We start from the raw sequence: 22,691 nt of genomic DNA, 5'->3' as shown, positions 1-22,691 counted from the left end.
TCATAATTAATAAACATTTAACAGGTGAATTTTTGATCGAATTTAAAGGCTTGTTGTAATATAGTCAGTGATTCAAATATTTTATCTTTACAAAGTCAAGAAAGATTCTAAAGTTCAAATGTTCGAATGTTCACAAACTGTCTTTAAAGTTGAATTGTTCGAATGTTCAATATCTCACACGGACACGTGATCGTATAGTGGTATAACTGTTCGTTCCTGTCAGAGTATTTCGGATATTAAGCGCATGAGTTCCAGTCTACCCACGAGGGGGGAGACCTTGGCGGAATCTCCGTTACCAATCTGTCCTAATCGAATTGTCGTCTAATCGAATTGTCGTCTAATCGAATTGTGTCCTTGAAGTCCATTCAGAGATCTTATATAGTCCAGTGGTCTATACACACGGTCCATAGCTGTAGGCCGGTTACGTAGTCGTCTGCATGGTTGTGGGGTAATAAATAGTCTGTGGTTAATTGTCAAACTATGCAATTAACCCCTGACGGGTACATGTTATTTCACAGTAGACATGGTCATTTATTGGCTGCAGGTTATATGTCTATAATATTCGTACAGATCGTTACTAAGTGTCCAAAGGGTACATTTCATTGAATTGTTCGGTTATGCTGTAATTAATTCCTTTTTAAATGAATTTCCTAATTAATACTCCAGTAATAATAATTATAATTAATGATATGAAACACAATTGTGTTACATATTATGCCTTCCATCCAAAATAGAACGAAAGTTCAATAAAATACGGTATTTTTCTTCCTGTAGGTTATTTTAATAGTTTATTGTAAGGTTTCCGGTAACCATCACCACATATCTAAAGTTTATAAAGTTCTATAAGTCCAATATCATGATATAACAATTGTGTTACATATTATGCCTTCCATCCAAAATAGAACGAAAGTTCAATAAAATACGGTATTTTTCTTCCTGTAGGTTATTTTAATAGTTTATTGTAAATTTTCCGGTAACCGTCACCACATATCTAAAGTTTATAAAGTTCTATAAGTCCAATATCATGATATAATAAGTTCATCACATTCATCAAGTCCAATATCTGGATATATTTACACATAGTTCATTCGAATCATAAGTTCAATATTTCAGTATAAATAGTTCATGTTTTATTTCCGTCACCATCATAGTATAATGTTCATCAACTACTAGAAAGGGCGCAACTCTTTGTACAAGTGTCAGTCATCATCATCTTCATTACGAAGTAGTTGACGCATCTAGCTGGTTAGTTCGTCCTTCTTAAGAGGCTGTTAATAACATCGTCATTGGGTTAAGTTTCATCCTTGATTAATGGCGCAGAGGAAGACATCAGTCTCTCTGGAAGCAGTAACATCTGTTCCAACCAATTGCGTTGACACCATGTTGTGCCAACTGTTCGTGGCATTAGAACTAGAACTCGCATCCTTCTTTTTGGCTAACCAAGATATATTCTTAATAAACTAGAAGTAAAAACATATGGCTATTCCAATGAAGATCGCACCTTAACCCCACTGATAAATTAAAAATTATTTCAATTTGGAAAACTAAAAATTTTCAACTTCACCTTTGTTTCTTTCTTTTTTATTATCAATCGTCTGGTAAATCTCCTTTAGTTCTCTTGATTATTCAAGCCTAGCTAAATTTGATAAAACACTTTCTTTGTATAAATAAAAAAAAAAATATCAAGTTATCTGGTTAGAACAAAAACAAAATAAATAAAAATAAATAAATCTTGTATACAACTTCTACAATTTTGAGAAAATCTACCTAATAAAAACAAGATATGTTTATTTATTCATTACTTAAGATATACATTTATATATAAATTTACAATCAAATAAGTTAATCAATCATTTAATGTAACCCCTACACCAACATGATACACATGAAATTTTTTTAATAAAAAATTATATTTTACCTTGTTAGCAATTGTAATACTTTTATTTCTTTAACCGAAGTGCCTCATTATTTAATCTTAACTCTTAACTCTAAATAAAGACCTAATATTTATTCTCATCACTCTTTAAAAAAACCATTTAAGATTCCTTTGATAAAATTTCAACTACGTCTTGTTTCTGACTATTTTTCATATTTGACAACAACAACACCAACAACACCTTGTTGCCAAAAAAAATGTCGTTCTCCTTAATATTTTACATTTTTCCAAAAATAGTATAAAGTGTCCTTATCATAATGATCCCTTCCTTTTTTATATATCTAATAAATTTGTTTTTCATTTGTTTTAAAATTTCAAACCTACTGCCTATCCTATTTATACATTTCAATACGGCTCAGCGTTAGGGTATAAATTGAAATCTGATTTTAAAACTTAACTAACATCTTAAAAACTAAAACAATTAAAAGAAATAATCTATGCCTACTTCTGAACAAACTGACATATCGTTAAGATTCTTTCCTTAACACCTTAATTAATTATTTCCTTATTCTTATCTTAATTTCTAATAATAATCCTCATATGAAAGTGTTCATGAAAAATTTCAATTTTACTGTAAAGCTAATTTCCCTTTAATATCAATTATCTATTTCACTTAAATTTTCTCGTTACGTTCGTATGTCTCTCTTTTTTTAAATTTAATATCAATCTACCACAACAATACTAGTATGTAAATCCCTTAGGGCAAAACATATTTATGTGCTATTTTCTGAAGATACGTCTCTTTTCCTATTTTAAAACAATATGTAAATATGGCGTAATCTAAAACCATAAAAAAACAAACTTGCACCATTTAATAACTAACATCACTTATGTTAATCAACCGAAGAAGGGGTTGGAATCTAAAATTATAGACTATTTGTTTTCTCTAAACAAATGTGCGTACACACTAACCAACTGCGTAAACCCATAAACATGAATGGCAATAACACGCAAACAATGTATCCTCAATGTACCCTTAACTTCATCTACCAACGGTTCTAATTCAACCTTCATTTACACCGGTGCTCTACTAATTTTACGTAAAACATATGTTTTCTAGAATAATTGAGTGTATCTTCAAAAAAACAACCCATAATATGACCAAATACCACCATTAAATACGGAACAAAAAATGCTAATGTATCAGACATTTTATCTTTTTACAAATTTACTTTAAACGAAAAACTAGCTTCTCTATAACTTCACCAAAAAAAACCGGTTTATTTTTTTAAGAATCATAAGTGTAATCTATCCTATCTCTTGAACAACACGTACCGCATAAAAATGAACACAAAAAAATAACCCTTCATTCTGATAAAAAAATGTGTATAATATTCATAATTTTTAAATTGACCTATAATACCTTAAAACACCCAAATAAAAAGTTTTATTTGAACCAAATCTCGTGAACAAACTTCAGATTTTCAGCCTTTTAAAAATACGGCCTCAATTCCTTTAAAATCAAAAACTTTACTTAATATGTGTGCCATCCCTTGAAAGGCCATTTCTACTTGTTGTACTGACATAGAAATATCTTGATTTTCCATTAAGAAAAATGAAAGTAACTGAGTTCTTACCTTTTATATTCCTTCGCGTTATTTTAGACAATCCTTGTCGATCGTGGTCAAACGGCATCAAATCGTGACCTATGTAATATAGTCAGTGATTTAAATATTTTATTATGTAATTACAAAGTCAAGAAAGATTCTAAAGTTCAAATGTTCGAATGTTCACAAACTGTCTTTAAAGTTGAATTGTTCGAATGTTCAATATCTCACACGGACACGTGATCGTATAGTGGTATAACTGTTCGTTCCTGTCAGAGTATTTCGGATATTAAGCGCATGAGTTCCAGTCTACCCACGAGGGGGGAGACCTTGGCGGAATCTCCGTTACCAATCTGTCCTAATCGAATTGTCGTCTAATCGAATTGTGTCCTTGAAGTCCATTCAGAGATCTTATATAGTCCAGTGGTCTATACACACGGTCCATAGCTGTAGGCCGGTTACGTAGTCGTCTGGTTGTGGAGTAATAAATAGTCTGTGGTTAATTGTCAAAGTATGCAATTAACCCCTGACGGGTACATGTTATTTCACAGTAGACATGGTCATTTATTGGCTGCAGGTTATATGTCTATAATATTCGTACAGATCGCTATTACGTGTCCAAAGGGTACATTTCATTGAATTGTTCGGTTATGCTGTAATTAATTCCTTTTTAATAAATTTCCTAATTAATACTCCAGTAATAATAATTATAATTAATGATATGAAACACAATTGTGTTACATTGTCACCTATGGCGTGTCAAACGTTGCAATACTTACAAAAATAGAATATGTGTCCATAATGTTAAATTATAGTTCTTACAAACGAATACATGTTCATAAAAGCGAAATATATATTCAAAAAATCTATATATGTGTACATATATTGAAGTGACTAATTAACAAAACTTCACATCATTTGTATTTAAGAATTGAATGCTTCTTTGTGTAACTTTATTGGGGTGTAAAAGCGTTGACCGAAGTACATTTTGTTTCCGCGCTTCATTCTAAAAATGTGCGTAAGGTCAACGCTTTTACAACCATATGAAGTTACAAAAAGAAGCATTCAATACTTATAATTACATTTTTCAGCTATGATCATGAAAACACGAATTTTATTCTTTTTTTATTTAATTCACCAGTGCACTTTATTGGGGGACCACGTGTTATCATGAATGATAAGTTTTATTGAGTAATGTAATTGCTTAAGGAATAACACGTGATGTGCAGTTAGCCAATCAGTATTAAGTTTTACAACGAAACATACATCTAATGTAATTATTGAAATATGAAATGCGAGTCATTTGTTTTGTATTGCAGTCTACACATATGAAGGAAAACATAGTTTCTGCACTGAACTTATCAGACATTGTCAAAGATGGAATATCAAAAAATAATTCTCCAAATTGGTAACAACCAATCATCAAACGAAATAAACGTTGAAGTATATTATAGTTTGCATTTTTATAGTGGAAAATAATGACCTTTATACATAGATCATTATTTTACGCCTTATATCATAATTCATGGAAACTGGTATTGTCCGGGTCGATTCTTTGAAGGAGTAACCTGTCATTCTGAAAAATTTTTATTAAGATCTTAAGTAAAATATGTTGTAGCAAGTTAAATTTAAATCAAGCATAATCAAAAGTTTTGCATAAACAAAGTTTCATTAAAATATTTATTGTTTTCTATTAGTTCAAAACCAAATCTTTATATCTATGGAAGAATTTAGTAAACGTTTTGATAATATCTAACACATCATTTTACATCATAATCATACTAATGAAGGAAATCTGATTATCCGAAATATCTAAGGATTATTGAATTTAATGTTTCCATTCTTAAGTATTGGTGTAAATTAAATGTATTGTATACATGTATCATTTCTCGTAAAGATCCAGCGCCCTCGTTAGAAAATCTTTGACTAATAATTTCTAGACGTTATATATACAATGTTAGATCTGTAAATTTGAGGAAGAAAATATTTATTCTTCCCTGAACAGGTACTGAGATATCATGGCACCAAATCGCCTTGCACTATGTCCGTCGCGCTAGACCACTCGACTACGTAGGCTCGACAAAATTCTAGCTTTCGGTGGCCGAGTGTTACCTTTCTTGTCATTTGTTTTATCTAGCGTCGACGTAACACAGTTCCTGACAAATAAGGCATGATGATGGAATCTTACTGCTGAGTCGACTAGCACAAGGCGATTTGGTACCACGATATATCAGTAGGACGGGTTCGAATCCCGCCTAGGGAAGAACAAAAATTTGCTTCCGAAAATTTACAGATCTAACATTGTTGAGATGGTACTTAGACGATTTAAATATACGAAATGTGTTTTTAGCCTTGTATCACCGTCACTGGTTACCCGATGGATAAAATCTGTCGACGAGTTGGCACTGGTTCAGACGTACTTACATAGAACGTCTAGATAGATATATAAATATTACATATGGTGTATCTTTTTACTATTTTTATTGTCTATTACTATCACGTGTTTCAAATGTTATTTTACGTATCTATAGCCTTGCTTCTTTTTTTAAGTTATATTGACGCTATGTTTCTATTATATGTATATTGGTGGTCAATTTAATTTGAACAGGTCCATATAAAACATAATGACCTCGTCAAAAGTCTATAATTGATAAATATGAGTTACAATCCTTGCGGGGAAGAACAAAAAAATTACTTCCGCAAAATAGAAGTTTATATTGTTGTGCAGACGACATAACAGCTTTCCAACTTTTGATTACAGAAATCAAAAGTATCCACGAGCCTCACTGCATTTGGCCATAACACCTCAAATAATCTCAGCATCTTTTTCTGTAAATAATCTACATGTTGTCATGTTAGAATGTTAAGCCTAAACTATTTGTATAAGGCGTTTTTATTTTTTTCAGAAGGTAGTAGACTTGAATGGATACTTCATATCTTTTATGCAATACCTTATCAAAGTTTCTGTCAACAATATGTCCAATGTACTTTCATTGTTTAGCGACTACAGATAAAAAAAAAACAAAAGTTTTTTTTGTCATGTGAAATTCTCACTTGTAATGTGTACTAGGATAATTATATTTTGTAAAAGTGTTCCTTGCAACGTCCACATATCCGTCAGACAAAGTTCAATTGACCTCAACCTCATTTCATAGACCAGTGATCAAGGTTAAAGTTACGTGATTTTGTCCGTTTCTCAGATACCATAAGCAGTAGGTCAACTAAATTTGGTGTATGTAATGATTGGGATGTGTAGTTTAGTTTCAACATATTTATTTAATGGATTGGGAAACAAGTTTTGCAACTTATATTAATCCCTTTCCACTTTGCGGGTGCGAGTCGTGTTGCCTTGTGGCGGCATAAGCCTGCTCTTTTTCGAAATCTACAAAGGTGTCTTTAACGTGCAAGAGCTCTTGACACGGATCAGCCATTTATCGTCCCCTTCTGACGGACTATCATCGTTCCCTCAAGACAATACTCGCAAATGGTGTCAAGGGAGAGCCGAAAATACAGTCCCTGAAATTTTCATCCCAGACGGGAATCGAACCAGAAACCTTTGTGTTAGTAGTCCAATGGGTACATAGCAGTCTTGCATGTTTTATCTGACCAAGACCGTACCTTCACGGTTCATTGGTCAATATTAAGCTTTTGTATGTTTGTGTCTGTGTATCAAGTACTATAAGCAATGGGTCAAATAAATTTGTTGTATGGAATGATTGTACCGTGTAAATGTCTGTCTGGCAGGCATCATCTGACCTTGACCTTATGCAATTGCTTGTTTGTATGTTAATGTTAAGTTTTTGTGTGTCACTGGTCAACTGTATTTGGTACATGGCATGATTGTACAGTGGACTTGTCTGTCTGGCAGGTATCATCTGACTTTGACCTAATATTTATGGTTCATTGGTCAACGTTAAGTTTTTGTGTTATTGTCCGGTTTCGAATACTTAAAGCAAAAGGTCAGTTATATTTGTGTGTATGGAATAATTAAAAGATACACATGTCTGTCTGGCATATATCACCTGACCTTTAACATTGATCTATGTTACGTGTTTGTGTTTCTTTCGTTTTTTTTTTCTAAAAGTATACACACCAGGTCATATATATTTGGTTTATATAACAAGTGTAAGGTGTAAATATCTGTGTGACCAGTCTGGTTAAAATCAAACCACTCAGCGTACCTGTTTCTGATATGTTGCGCTGAGAGGTTTGATTTTAATCAGACTGCTGTGTGACACGATGTATCTGACCTAGACCTCACTGTCATTGATCTTTAAAATGTTAAGTTTCTGTAATGCTTTTAATAAAACCTTTATCTTTAAATCTTTCAACATAAAATTAATGGTCAGTAAGCAGGTGAGACATTTCAGCGTGTGCTTCTTATTTGGTATGTTTGTCAGATACTATAAGCAATATGCTGACTATATTTGATGTACGGTATGAAATTCATTCATTGATAAGTAAAGCAGTCATGAAATTTTAGCGATTGCACTCTTTTTATGTATTCAAATTGTGAAGCGAAGGGTTTCAAGACAATGTTTTGACTTTAAAAGAAAGCTATAAAGGCAGGGTGAATTAGAATATTTTTTGAAGATTGAGAATATTTTTTTTATTTCTTTTGAAAAATACAAATAAATTGTGCAAATCACTCAAACGGCTACAAATGTGTTGAAATGTCATTGCAATTAACATGCCATAGCTTATTACTTTTTTTTTGAAACTTAATGTTCGGGAATATTCTATTAGCACGCGCGGATCCTGTCACTTTGGAAAGGTGCTTCCATCCCTTGCCCATGCTTAGGCTATGACCAATAAGTCGTGATAATGAATTTATTTAAGAGCAAACATGAACATTACACGCAATAACATGGTATGGATATAAATCTTCAGAATAAGACTTTTCTGACTTCGGCCACATATTCTTCAGTATTCCTCTTCTTCCTGTGTGGTCCTTTCAAAAATGTGGATATTCTGTCTAAAGCTTTCAGTTTTAGATAGTATTCCTAGAAAGAAAATATTATATGCCTTAAAATGTAATTTGTAAAGAGTGTCTTTTCTGTTTGGCTTCATGAAAAAGGCAAACTTTCAAAGGCTCCTATGTATCATAATTATTTTTTGCAAGTCTATTTTGTATATTTTTACAACAGAACACCATATTTATGAGGATATTGATATTATTAAGACATGCACTGTGATACATGATGCTTCAACATCAATAGCAACTCCAGTCATTTTATGTCAGAACTTTTGTTAGAAGATTGCTCTGTTTTCAAAATAACATGATGGTCTAGCTATCATTTTAAGTATAAAGACAATTTAATATTGTTAACATATATCATGTATATATAATATACATGTATATTTAATTATACAAAAACAACCACTAGCTGTAATTAAAAATTATGCCATTAATTTCAATTTGATTTTTTTTTATCTTATTAAAGTTAAATATTTCACTGTTAAAAATATCAGATGCCCAAATAAAGATTCAAATTCATGACTAGAACAAATTATAACAGGAAAAAGAAATTATGTGACTGCATTTAATTGTGAAATAAGAAGATGGTAAAACAATTTTATGTTCAAGAGGTGGAGGAACAGAATGAAACAGTATTAATTTAATTTTAGTTAGTTTTTAATAAAGATAGATCATTTCAAAATAACTTTGTGTTTTATAGCAATGCAAGATCATGAAATATTTAATGGACTAATCGGCTACACTGTAAAAGTCGTGCTTAAAAATTAAACACTTGTAATACATGCTTAGGATTGTGTTTAATTTCTAAACACATTTCGTAGTAAGCACATAAAATGTAAACATGTTTGAATTTTTTAACACTTTTAAATGTGTTTTAGAATGAAAGTGTTTAGGAATAAAACACTTATTTCAAAGCTAAAAACGATTCTAAACACAATCATAAACACATTGTACTGAGACACATTTTAACCAAGACATGTAAAAAAAGGTACACAAAAGATGTGCTTATAATTGTGTTCAGGATCTAAACACTATTTTTAAAGTGTATCTTAAAGATATACACTCATGCTTAATCGATATAAATACCTTCAGTTTAGGGTATGAATCTATTAATTCCATTCCAAGGAATTCTTCTACAGCCAACAGGCACTCAAGCAGCCCTAAATCAGCAATACTTATAGAATCTCCAACGAGGTATTTTGTAGTGCAACTTTTCAAAATCTAAAATCATACAGTAATGTTCAAAAAACTAAAAATCACAAGATTGTCGAATTCATTTATAGACACTACTAAATAGCCACCATCTAATGAACCATGGACTTTTTTATTTTATTTTTTTGAGTCATGATAAATCAAATTAGAATAAAAAACAATGAAGAAAAAAGTAAAAAGCAAAATGACCAAATTCAAAGGAAAATTCAAAACGAAAATTCCTATATCAAATTGCAAAATCAAAAGTTCAAACACATCTAATGAATGGAAAGCAACTATGATATTCCTGACTTGGTACAGACATTTATAGTTTGATAGCTTGCTGTTCGGTGTGAGCCAAGGCTCTGTGTTGAAGACCATACTTTGACCTATAATGAATTACTTTTATAAAAGAGGGACGAAAGATACCAAAGGGACAGTCAAACTCATAAATCTAAAACAAACTGACAACGCCATGGCTAAAAATGAAAAAGACAAACAGAAAAACAATAGTACACATGACACAACATAGAAAACTAAAGAATAAACAACACGAACCCCACCAAAAACTAGGGGTGATCTCAGGTGCTCCGGAAGGGTAAGCAGATCCTGCTCCACATGTGGCACCCGTCGTGTTGCTTATGTGATTACAAATCCGGTAAATAGTCTAATTCGGTAGGTCACATTCATGAAAGGGAAGGGGATTGTAGTTACGACGTAAAGAACATATCCGATATCATTTGTGAAACGGTTATTACATAACGGTCAACCAACTCGTGATGGCGTCCGTAAAATTTATAAATTGTGACTTGGATGAAAATTTGTTTCATTGTCACTCATACCACATCTTTTTATATCTATTTACTTTTGTAGAAAATGATGGATTAAACCTGGTTTACATGCCCAAAATCAACCTTACCCGGTACTTTAATTTATCACTCGTTTAAAAAAATGAATCCAAAAATTTAATATATAATGAAAGCATCTAGTAGTTGGCTTTGCTTTAATTTTTCAAGGATATTTTTTTAGGTATCTGCACACAATGTATCACCTATTTTTTTTATTTATATATTTAACTTAATTAAAAGGTCGACTCAGTTTTTTAATCAAAATAGTCTCAAATAATTTGTTTTACTAAAATAGAGTCCATAGCCCGATTGTTATAAAACTTGGACCAAAGCTGATTTATACAGAAATAGCATCCCAAGAAATGAGAAAGATTTTAGTTTTAATTCCGTTCTTAACTGATATCTTGGTTCAACAGGTTTACTGTCAACATTGAACTAATAGCATTTGATTAGGGAATTCCTTTTTGAAAGTCCCGCGAAGTTCAGTATTTTGGGGATTTTACTTTTATTTATTTCTATACTGACTGCAGACATAGGATTAAGTTGAACCCCGCACGAGTTTTGTTGTCATATATTACTGATTTTTTGATTTTTGGAATGAATAAGATATTGTGTAATATAGAGAATATACTGCACATGTACTTTGAAACGATTATACCTTTTCATATACAGGAAAATATTTTGGTACCATAACCTCTTTCGCTTTTTTCAGACATTCGTTTTCATCAGTGAAGACCATAGCTAAGAAAACTGCATAGAAGTCCCTAGATCCTTCATAGTACATGTCTACTCTAAAATAAATGGAAAAACATACTAAACATAGTGAAGTGCAATATGCAATATTCATAATATAGGTACGTCTTATAAATTTCTGAGAAATCAATTTCAGTCTGAACATTTAAGACCGAGACAATGTTATCACACTTTGTTGGGTTAAGTTATTTTTAACTAAATGCTATGTATATATAGTTATTTTTCCATCAATGCATGTTTCTCTTGAATCCCAAAACAACTTCTCGTTTGTTTTTTTTTGTTGCACTTCTCCAGGGTTTCTGTTGTTTCGTTGCTTTCCTCTAAATGTTGATGTGTTTCCATCGGTTTTAGTTTGCTACCCATTTTGTTTTCACTCAATCGATTTATGACTTTTGCACAACGCTATTTACTACTGTTGCCTTTATTTAACTTACTTAACAGCCTCCTGATCGTTTGAACCATACATGTTGTATTTCCTAGCTAGATATCTAACAATAGCTCCAGTCTGTACCAATTCTAAACCATCTATCTCAAGTAAAGGTACTTGATTGTATATTAATTTACCACCTGTAATATATTGTTCGTCAATTATATCATTGCTTTAATACAGAATGGTTGGCCGTTTTAGACAAGATAACCTTTATAATGAAAAAAGTAGTTGAAACATATTTGAAATGAAGGGGTTGTAGACGATTTGAAATGATGTGATTGTAGATGATTTGAAAAAAAGTTTAAAGGAGTAAAACAACAACCCAACATCACATAATCATCTAGATGTGAACATATAATTTCAGCAGAATCAACCCATATAAAGCTCTATATTGCCCGAGTTTAAAAAAATACTATAGAAACTATGTCATGAACAAGAGACGAGAACAACAAAGAATCCACAAATATATAGCTACGGAGCGACAATCACGTGAGAGGTTCGTACAAAATTCATTTATGAAGTGAGCAACAACAAAAAATTTATTAATGATATACGTTGTTCTTTCACAATGCACATGGGAATTTAAGAAACACTGAACATTAATCATAAGAGAGGTTCATACAAAATTCATTTATGAAGTGAGCAACAACAAAACATTTATTACTGATATACGTTGTTCTTTCACAATGCAGCTTGGAATTTGAGAAACACTGAAAAAAAAAAATGATGGATAATTAAAAGTAATCCTTACTCTTTTTTAAGTCCTCCCATTGTTCTTTGCTGGTAAGATATTCCTCGGTGTACTGAAAATATAAATAGTAAACAGAAGAATTTCTATGAAAAGTTCCATGAAGTTGTTGGGAGAAAAGCATACGTGGACATGTTTTCAAAATAATTAAGAGAGCCTCGCATGCAATAAACTGATATTCTGTTTTTATCTTTTTAACATATTTTGTTAATCTCCACCTGTTATATCAACCATAAGTTGCACAGGGATTTTTAGTGTCATTTGTAGGGGGGAGGTAAATGAGGAAAATAAACCCTCCTAATATATTAACAATTAACATCTGTATTTATAATTATTATCTATACTAGAACACACCCGTGATATCGCGGGTCCGTGACTGAATTAAAGTATATAACTATGCGCAAGCCTTATTTTAGTATTAGTATTGTCATCTGATAAAGTCATGCCGATTATAAGATACACAGTTTTCTCTGCTTTCAAATCTTTCTGTTTGAACCCGTCGAACTGGAACTTATCAATTATTGATAATATTAATTAGTTGGAAAACAAAAGGTCCTGGAATGGAATATTTTTTAATCAACAGCATTGTCCTATATTAGTTATAAATAAAGTTGAATTCTTTGATTCGCTGTTTTACGTCATGCCCGCTAACAAATTGAAAACTGTACCTATACGCCTTATTTTAGTCCAGATTTTTAGTATTCGTATTGTTATCTTAGAAAATCTAACTGATTGAAATACTACAATAGGTAACAATTTGACAATTAAGTAGTGTCAACCCTGTGATTATGACCCGTGTAATACTATATAGCATATTAATTCTGAATACACCGTTTGGTGGTGCGCCTGTCAGATGCAGAACGTACAGATAAGGTAATCGGTAACAGGTGAATATACTATTGGTATCGGTATCGGACTCGACCCGGAACTTCTTAATTATTGGCAATATTAATTACATGGAAAACAAAAGGGCCTGGAGTGGTGTAATTTTTAATCTACACCTTTGTACTATATTAGTTATATATAAAGTTGAATTCTTTGATTCGTCGTTTTTACGTGATGACGGCTGACAAATTGGACCTCGTAATTTTAGTATTATAGATACACGTATGTAAAAATGTACATCAAAAATTTATGATAAAAGAGATGATTTTTCATTTCCTATTGTTAATTATCCATTTTTAGATGGTGACGTTCCCTTGTCACCATCTTATGGTGTTTATATATCTCAACTTGTACGATTCGCTCGTGTATGTAACAATGTATTAGATTTTAGCGAGAGAAATTTATGTATTACTGAAAAATTATTACACCAGGGTTTTCGATATCACAAACTGGTCAAAACATTTACTAAATTTTATCACCGGTATAAGGAAATAATTCGTAAATATAACTCAACATGCAGACATCTTATACGTTCAGGTATTTCACATCCAAAATTTTATGGAAATATTCTTTATAAAGCACAAAAATGTCAGTATTCTCCTCAGAAACTAACAAAACCTTTAAATAGACTTATTAAAAGGGGATATAGTTACGATACTGTTGTCAGGTCATTAAAGATTGCATATTTTGGCTTAAACATTGATTCACTGATAGGGTCTTTGCATCGGAACTAAACACATTTATTTCTAAAAAAAAACAGTTGTTGGCATGACACGGGTTATGTTCTTCTCATATATTTTATGATAGTATGATACTAAACCCCTAACGGGAGGGATTGTACCTGATATTCATATGATGAAGACATAATCTTTCAATCAGTTTAATTGAGGTCTGGAGCTGGCATGTCAGTTAACTGCTAGTAGTCTGTTGTTATTTATGTATTATTGTCATTTTATTTATTTTCTTTTGTTACATCTTTTGACATCAGACTCGGACTTCTCTTGAACTGAATTTTAATGTGCGTATTGTTATTCTTTTACTTTTCTACATTGGCTAGAGGTATAGGGGGAGGGTTGAGATCTCATAAACATGTTTAACCCCGCCGCAATTTTGCGCCTGTCCCAAGTCAGGAGCCTCTGGCCTTTGTTAGTCTTGTATGATTTTAAATTTTAGTTTCTTGTGTATAATTCGGAGTTTAGTATGACGTCCATTATCACTGTACTATTATGCATATTTTAGGGGCCAGCTGAAGGACACCTACGGGTGCGGGAATTCTCGCTACATTGAAGACCCATTGGTTGCCTTCGGCTGTTGTTTGCTCTATGGTCGGGTGGTTGTCGCTTTGACATATTCACCATTTCCTTTCTCAATTTTACATATAAGTATCATTTATCTATACATCACACCATATATAATCGTTTGAATAAAGTATTCATTTTATCTGTATATTTTGTTTTCTCACAAGAGCTACATATTAAGCAATGTGATGATCTTGATAATTTTGCAGAACATCGTCAACTTCTTCTTGTTGTAAGGAGTTTTGAAAATGTCTATATATGGGAATAAACTCAACATAGAAACCAGGCTTGAAATTCTATTTACGCCAGACGCTCGTTTCGTCTACAAAAGACTCGTCAGTGACGCTTGAATAAAAAAAATGTTAAAAAGGCCAAACAAAGTACGAAGTTGTAGAGCATTGACTTGAGGACCAAAAATTTCTAAAAGTTTTGCCCGGTACAACTAAGTTAGTCTATTCCTGAGGTAGAAAGCCTTAGTATTTCAAAAATTCAAAGTTGTGTTAGTAGGAAATGTTCCCCTTTAAGAGTTCAATAGCATTCTATCCTGAGCAAATCAGTCAAAACGACATTTATATTTCTACGTTATGTGAACTGCATGAACCCCCAGAAAATGATAATAAAATTGACGGGGAACGTACGAATTGTGTCTCTTTTGCAATCAATCATTACTGATATATAGAATTACTGGGATTCAAAATGTTTAGGCCATCCTATTATGGCCGCCAAATACACAGGAACTACAACTGAATTGGACCAATATGTAAATGAGGAAGGGGTCCATGTTTATACCAATGCAATAAAGCCAAGCATTTGGTGGAACACACAAGGCTTATTCTTATATTTGTCCACAATCTCTCTTATAGCCTCCTGAATCGCCACAAAAATTAATATATATTCCAAGGGAAAACTATACATTCTTGTAAATTGAAGACTGCTCCTAGATACACAATATATTGGGTGGGTCTGAACTCTGAGTTGTCTATATATTGACCTCTAGACCAACATCTACATGGAGATTGACTGTTTGAAACAACTGACGTTGCAACAAAACATGTGACATTTTTTTCTCAAGGCCACATGCATACGGCTCACTTCACAAATAGATTCCACTGCATCCATTACTATTTATAAAATAAGAATGTGTCCATAGTACTCGGATGCCCCACTCGAACTATCATTTTATGTTCAGTGGACCGTGAAATCGGGGTCAATAATTTAATTTGGCATTAAAATTAGAAAGATCATGTCATAGGGAACATGTGTACTAAGTTTCAAGTTGATTGGACTTCAACTTCGTCAAAAGCTACCTTGACCAAAAACTTTAACCTGAAGCGGGACGAACGGACGCACAGACGAACGAACGGACGGACCCACAGACAGGTGGGGCCAAAAATTTTAGGGCAACCCTAATCCCAATGGCATAGTCTAAAACCTGTAATGAAAATCCTGAATAGAGAGCCTATATGCAATTCGAATTAAGACTATATGAAAGGTATCTGTAAATATGCATAGATCTATGGATAATCCCCAGTATCTTGGTTTCAGTTCCTGTGAGCTTAATGTTTCAATTTAAAAAAAAATCTTTTTTATATATATTATATTATCTTTCCCTTTCATACATTTGACATCTTGAACAAATGCTGTAGAAACTATATATGGCCTTGGCCTTATGGGAAATATTTTAAAGCAGATTTTTGGGAATAACATCCACCTCAGTTATAATATTTGACATATGTACAGACTTTGTAAAGTCTCCTGACTTTCGAGGTTCATTTATGTAAAATAGACGTAAATCAAAGGATATAAGAATTAGAGCTAATTCTAGTGTTTCCAATTTTTTAAAAAAACTTTTGTACATTGCTACCATTCTTGGTATCAGTCTAGTTAAACTGTACAATTTGTAGATATTCGAAAGAAAAAAAAATTGGAACAAAACTCCATTTGCAGAGCACCGGTTTATATTGGTTTCCCTCGGTTTTGATTTTCAACTCGGATTTTTTTCTTCTCAAATTGATTTATGACTTTTTAACAGCAGTATACTACTCTTGCCTTTAATTATCTTAACAGGTCATATTCGTTCTGAATTGCTGCAGTCCTTCCCTCTCCATATTATCAAATAGACTTATATACAGGGCTAATTGATTCATTGGTACTTGATTAACGTACACTGGTACTTATGACAAGAACAATCTACCAATGCAGTAAATTTGTAAGTATATGTTCCGCATAAGAATGAAGGACGTTTTTAAAATGTCATTAAAATTGTGGAAATTATGTGAGAATATGCCAGATTCGCAAATTGTGAAATTAAATGTAGCCAGAAAAGGAATACCCATGGTCCCTTCCCCTCCCCAACAAACCACACTGTCGTCTCCTAAGATTCAATTTGGAAGGAGCAAATGATTTCCGTGGTAACAGGCCAGCTGTTGAGCAATCACAATTGATTCAAGGGTTCTCTACCGTAAAGAGAGCGCGTTGTTCATCCGACACGAGGCATGATATTAGTATATAACGTCCACGTTCTGATTGGATGTGGTTGCCAATGTATATTTAACAAAACATTTGTTCCGGCATGACATTTGTTCCGTCGGAACAAATATCATAGGAAATATGTTCCATTGGAACTTATATCACAGAAAATTTGTTCCAGCACTATAAAATTTGTTCCGGAACTAATTTTTTAACCAAATATAAAATAAGGTCCGGAACAAAAATCACAGCTCCATGAGTTTTGTTCCAATATTAAAATTTGAAAAAAAAGTGAAATAAGTTCCTGTGATATTAGTTTTGAACGAAAGTATTTTATAGGAATCAATGAAAATGTTCTGCTCGAACCTATTTCACAAAAAGTAAGTAACTTTAACATATTGCACAGCAAAATATTTTCTTGTTACACTTAAAAAAATTATAATGCAAGCTGGACATGCTGGATGCTGTACTATGCTTGCATGGGATACATTTGCAATTGAAGGCATGACTGTAGGATGAAGATAAGAAAAAAAAAGCTATATTAATGTATCATAATTTGTATCTACAATGTATGTTTATCATTTATGTGGTATTCAACCTCCTTGTTTCCTGTTGATCTGTCATGGGTGTTCTAATCATATAGGCACTTAGCTATATGTTCATTGCACAGTTTTAAAAGAGTGTATCTTTTGTTTCTTTGTGTATAAATTTAAAATAATTGATCAGTTACATTGTCCTTTTCAAATTAGTATAGATGTTCAACTTTAACTATAATACTTTTTTCGAAATGACTTTTATTATTATTTCTTATTCTACTCTTTCCTGGTTCATAAGTCATGTAAGTGTCATTTTTAGTATTATTAATTGAGAATGTGATTACCTTAGCCGTATTTGGCACAACTTTTGGGAATTTTGGGTCCTCAATGCTCTTCAACTTTGTATTTGTTTGGCTTTTTAACTATTTTGATCTGACCGTCACTGATGAGTCTTATGTAGACGAAACGAGCGTCTGGCGTATAAAATTATAATCCTGGTACTTTTGATAACTATTTACACCACTGGGTCGATGTCACTGCTGGTGGACGTTTCATCCCCGAGGGTATCACCATCCCAGTAGTCAGCACTTCGATGTTGACATAAATATCAATTATATGGTCATTTTTATAAATTTTCTGTTTACAAAACTTTTGAATTTTTCGAAAAACTAAGGATTTTCTTACCCCAGGAGTAGATTACCTTAGCCGTATTTGGCACAATTTTTGGGAATTTTGGGTCCTCAATGCTCTTCAACTTTGTATTTGTTTGGCTTTTAAACTATTTTGATCTGACCGTCGCTGATGAGTCTTATGTAGACGAAACGCGCGTCTGGCGTATAAAATTATAATCCTGGTACTTTTGATAACTATTTATTAAACTTTTGATTTACCCCACAGGATCCAAATTGAATGTTTACACTTATTATTTATTACGTTATCAATATAATACATGTTTTTTATAATGACTTTAAACTCACTGATGACAAGTGCTCAGTATATAAGATAACTTGTTTAAAACCAGTGGAACATATTTCACAGACAAGGAACTAATTTCACCAGGTGAGGAACAAATCTCACAAATCCAGAACTTATTTCACCAGGTAAGGAACAAATCTCACAAACATGGAACTTATTTCACTAGGTAAGGAACAAAATTCACCAACCCAGAACTTGTTTCACCAGGTAAAGTGTGGAACTTATTTAATAGAGATGGAACAAATTATATCGAAATTGTCTGTGAAAAAAGTTCTCCCAGAACATATTTCATGTGAAATTATTTCCACTGGAACTTTTTTCACAGGAACAAATTTTGGCTCACATATACACCCCATTATAGCAAGGGTTGTGCTTTCGGAACAAGAGATGTCCTACCAACTTATATGGTCTTGTATTGAAATACTGTGAAATACAGAAATAAAATAGTGTAATGCCTCTAGAAATTTTGTCCATTACTCATTACAATATTTCACTGTGAAATACTGTTCATAGATGTAAGTAGATGTGGTATGAGTGCTATGAGACAATTCTCCTTCCAAGTCAGAATTTGTAAAAGTAAACCATTATAGGTCAAAGTACGGTCTCCAACACGGAGCCTTGTCTCACAACGAACAGCAAGCTATAAAGGGCACACAAAATGACTATAGTGTAAAACCATTCAAACAGGAAAACCGTCTAATCTAATCTATATAAAAATACTAAAAACACGTATGAACGACGTCAACTAACGACAACCACTGAACATCGCGTTCCTGACTTAGGACAGATGCAAACAATAGCAGAGGGTTTAAACGTTTTAATAGTCGCCTACCTTCGCTCAACCTAAAACAATAGTGAAACATCACAACATATAAAGACACACTATAAAATATCAATTAAAATGGGTTAACTCAACCAAAAGACATAATAACAAAGCAAGTGAACAAACACTGAACGAATAATGACAATATTGTTTTGTAAAATACTGTCCATGCAAATTTTTCCTTATCAAACTATTTCATCTCGGAGGTCTCCACTGCCATGGTGAGTGTTTCTAGAATCTTTTAAATATCACCCATTTATTATCTATGAAAGGTATGCATATGTTGTGGACAAGTTATCATTTTGTACAAATTAGAACTGACACAAATTATTGTACGAATTATAATTTGTATTTTGACATTGTACAAATTATAATTTGTACAAAAAGTGCTTGTACAAATTACAATTTGTACAACATTTGACTTAAATTCACTTATAACTCGTATAATATAATTATGATATTGATACATGAATACCAGTTTAATCTGATAGTACAATAGAAATTGGCCGCAGTAACAATTCTGACAGTAGGATAGAAATTGGCCAACGTAACCATCCTAAGTGTTGAATAGAAATTGGACTGATTGACAATCAGGATGAACACCAATCTCACAATTCAGGAATGTATTACCTCGCAAACGAAACGAAGATGATCAGAACTCGATGTGGGGGATAATGTCATTATACCAATGTTTCAGTATAATTGTGCCCAAACTGATCCTCGTTATATCTTAGGTGTAATAATTCAATCTGGAGAATTTGGGTAACAGATTTGAGTAACTGAAGGGGTTTCAACAGGATAATTGTCGAGAAATGAAATTTAGGCTGGTAAAGACACATCTTTGTAAGAGCAAACGGTTCACGAGCTTCATCTTTCGCTATGTGAAGCACTTAAAAGGCGTTAAGAAACTCGTGGTCGGAAGTTTCTTTCATGTAATGCACAGGGGGTGCAGCATGTTAATGTTAAATGCAAAAGATGTTGTGACATTCCCGGTGCCATAATTCAGTCATTTGCTCAAACAAATTATGCAGAACTACTTTTGTATTTTGTAAATAAGTTTATTGTGTGATCATTGATTTAAAATTTGATAGTGTGTATCAATAAAAGAAAATTAACAAAAATACCGAACTGCAAGGGAAATTAAAAACTGAAAGACTTTTATAAAATGCAAAATCAAAAGCTCAAACACATCTGAATGGAAATCAACTGTCATATGCCTGACTTGGTATAGGCATTTCCTTATTTAGAAATGGTTTATTAAACCTGGTTTCAATATTTTTTATATATCAAAATCCATTACTATAAATTATCGTACAAGTTATGAGTGAATTTTAGTCACTTCTTGTACAAATTGATTTGTACAAACACTTTATGTACAAATTACAACTTGAACTTGTACAAAGTCAATATACAAATTATAATTTGTACAATTTTGTTTTACAAATGGATTTGTATAACCTGCTTATTTGTACACAACATATAACAGTGAAATATTGCATTTAATAATACAAATCTTAAGGACACAACTTCACAACGTCACAAGCATGCATATTTAGAAATACCTGATGGAATTATAACTGTAAATATTTTATAAGGCAAGTATTTCATACTCTGAGATTTCATATAGCAATCATGTGTGATTATCTTAGGTTAAACACGGTAATCATGGTAATGATAACATTTTCCTAAATATTAACTTATATAACCTCCACTTATAAAATGTGACAAATTGTATATATGACAATCAATTTCGGAAATTATGTCTCGATCTGTAGGCCTAGACACGAAAATTTTGCGCTGGAGACACATTTTCATCGAACAGTTTATTCGCTTTACAAAATTATATAATACCTATACATGTGTAATATAAACGTGTTACACAACACCTCGTAGGTGTGTTTTAATTTACTTTACAAATGTTGATAATTTTGATTGTCTGTAACATACCTCTAACCCTGCTTCTGCCAAAATGATCCTTATTATTTCCGCTTTACCCCTGCCATTAGCATATGTTAGTTTTATAGACATTATAACTATTGTAACAGTTACTATATGTTACATTTATATGGGTCGTGTTATTGTAAATCCCTTTTTCTATTTTTAGCTAAATTTTTATTAATTTTACCTGAGTTCGTCCTTAAATTTTTTTGGGATCGTTTTTCTCGTACTAGAGACTCGATATCCAGATTTGTTTTTGATCGGTTATTTATTTTTGTAAACTAAGAGGACAGATTATTCATTTTCGGCACTATTGAAGCAAGATTTTTCATTTTCATTTAAGCAAGGGACTGATTATTCATTTTTATGATATTCGAAAACATACAATTTTTAAATGATTCCTTTTTTATAAATAATACATGTATAGCCAAGTCATTATGTACCATTTAATCTGATTTAATCTTAATTTTTTTAAGGGTTTTGGAGCCACTGAAGGCTCAAGACGCTATAGAACAAATGATGCAAAACCATGATCAAGTTCATAACAAAATTACTAGATTACAAAAGGAATGCAAAACTAACTGAATACAGAAGGGCAATCAATTAACAAAAGACAAATAAATAAGAAATTTGATCCCGAAAAATCAGGGCTACGTCTGAGGGAAAACAGAACTTACTGCTTGCAAGGCACTCGCCGTGAACACAATTTGATATAGAGACATGCGTTTGGTTTTGAAATTTCCTATTTTAAGCTATAAGATCAAACACTTTCATTCTATCATTGTCCAAAATACTAATTAAGATAATAATAACCTCCCTTAATATCAATGAAACAAAATTTCATGACATTCTATCCATGAAATGTTGTAAAGATATACAGGCCTAGACAAAATATAATTCAATCTGCCTTTTCATGGGTGTCATTCGGTTAAACGAGAGAAATGATCGTGAAAGAATATCTAACGGTGGTCAAGAATGGTGAGACGATCAGTGGCGGATCCAGAACTTTTCCTAAAGGGGGGGGGGGGGGGGGGGGCGCTGACTGACCTAAGAGGGGGCCCGCTCCAGTCATGCTTCAATGATTCCCTATATAATCAACCAAATTTTTCCCACGAAAGGGGGGCCCGGGCCCCCCAGGGCCCCCTGGATCCGCCTATGACGATCGTGAAAGCTCTGGTACCTGGATCGTGAAAGACATTTAATCTAGAAAACATATGAAAGGTCAGTAAATAATTTAATTCAATTTAATACACAGACAGATTTATAACAAAATAAAACTGTCTGTCAAAATGGTTCAACATAATGATCAGTATGTGAGAAAATCCAGTTTTAAAAG

At 32.5% G+C, this 22,691-nt stretch overlaps 1 protein-coding gene across 1 annotated transcript; it reads right to left on the bottom strand.

The window, feature by feature from the left end:
* Positions 1-8,299: 8,299 nt before the first annotated feature.
* Positions 8,300-21,523, bottom strand: LOC139491219 (glutathione S-transferase A4-like). Its single transcript, XM_071278695.1, has 6 exons — positions 21,365-21,523; positions 12,435-12,486; positions 11,688-11,820; positions 11,159-11,291; positions 9,548-9,682; positions 8,300-8,486 (listed from the first exon to the last, which is right to left on the bottom strand). The coding sequence occupies exons 1-6, from the start codon at positions 21,443-21,445 to the stop codon at positions 8,370-8,372; spliced, it is 651 nt and encodes a 216-aa protein (XP_071134796.1). The 5' UTR covers positions 21,446-21,523; the 3' UTR covers positions 8,300-8,369.
* Positions 21,524-22,691: the final 1,168 nt, after the last annotated feature.

Source organism: Mytilus edulis, chromosome 10 (assembly GCF_963676685.1).
Source record: "Mytilus edulis chromosome 10, xbMytEdul2.2, whole genome shotgun sequence".
Lineage (NCBI taxonomy): Eukaryota > Metazoa > Mollusca > Bivalvia > Mytilida > Mytilidae > Mytilus > Mytilus edulis.
This window is presented reverse-complemented; position numbering and strand designations above follow the sequence as displayed.

Bases quoted from the DNA above. Each gene is read 5' to 3' on its own strand.
- LOC139491219 (XM_071278695.1), bottom strand. From the start codon at position 21,445: ATGTCTATAAAACTAACATATGCTAATGGCAGGGGTAAAGCGGAAATA. The intron at 12,487-21,364 runs GTATGTTACAGA...TTATATTTTCAG, and splicing joins TGGCAGAAGCAGGGTTAGAG to TACACCGAGGAATATCTTAC. The intron at 9,683-11,158 runs GTATAATCGTTT...GTATGATTTTAG, and splicing joins ATTTTCCTGTATATGAAAAG to ATTTTGAAAAGTTGCACTAC.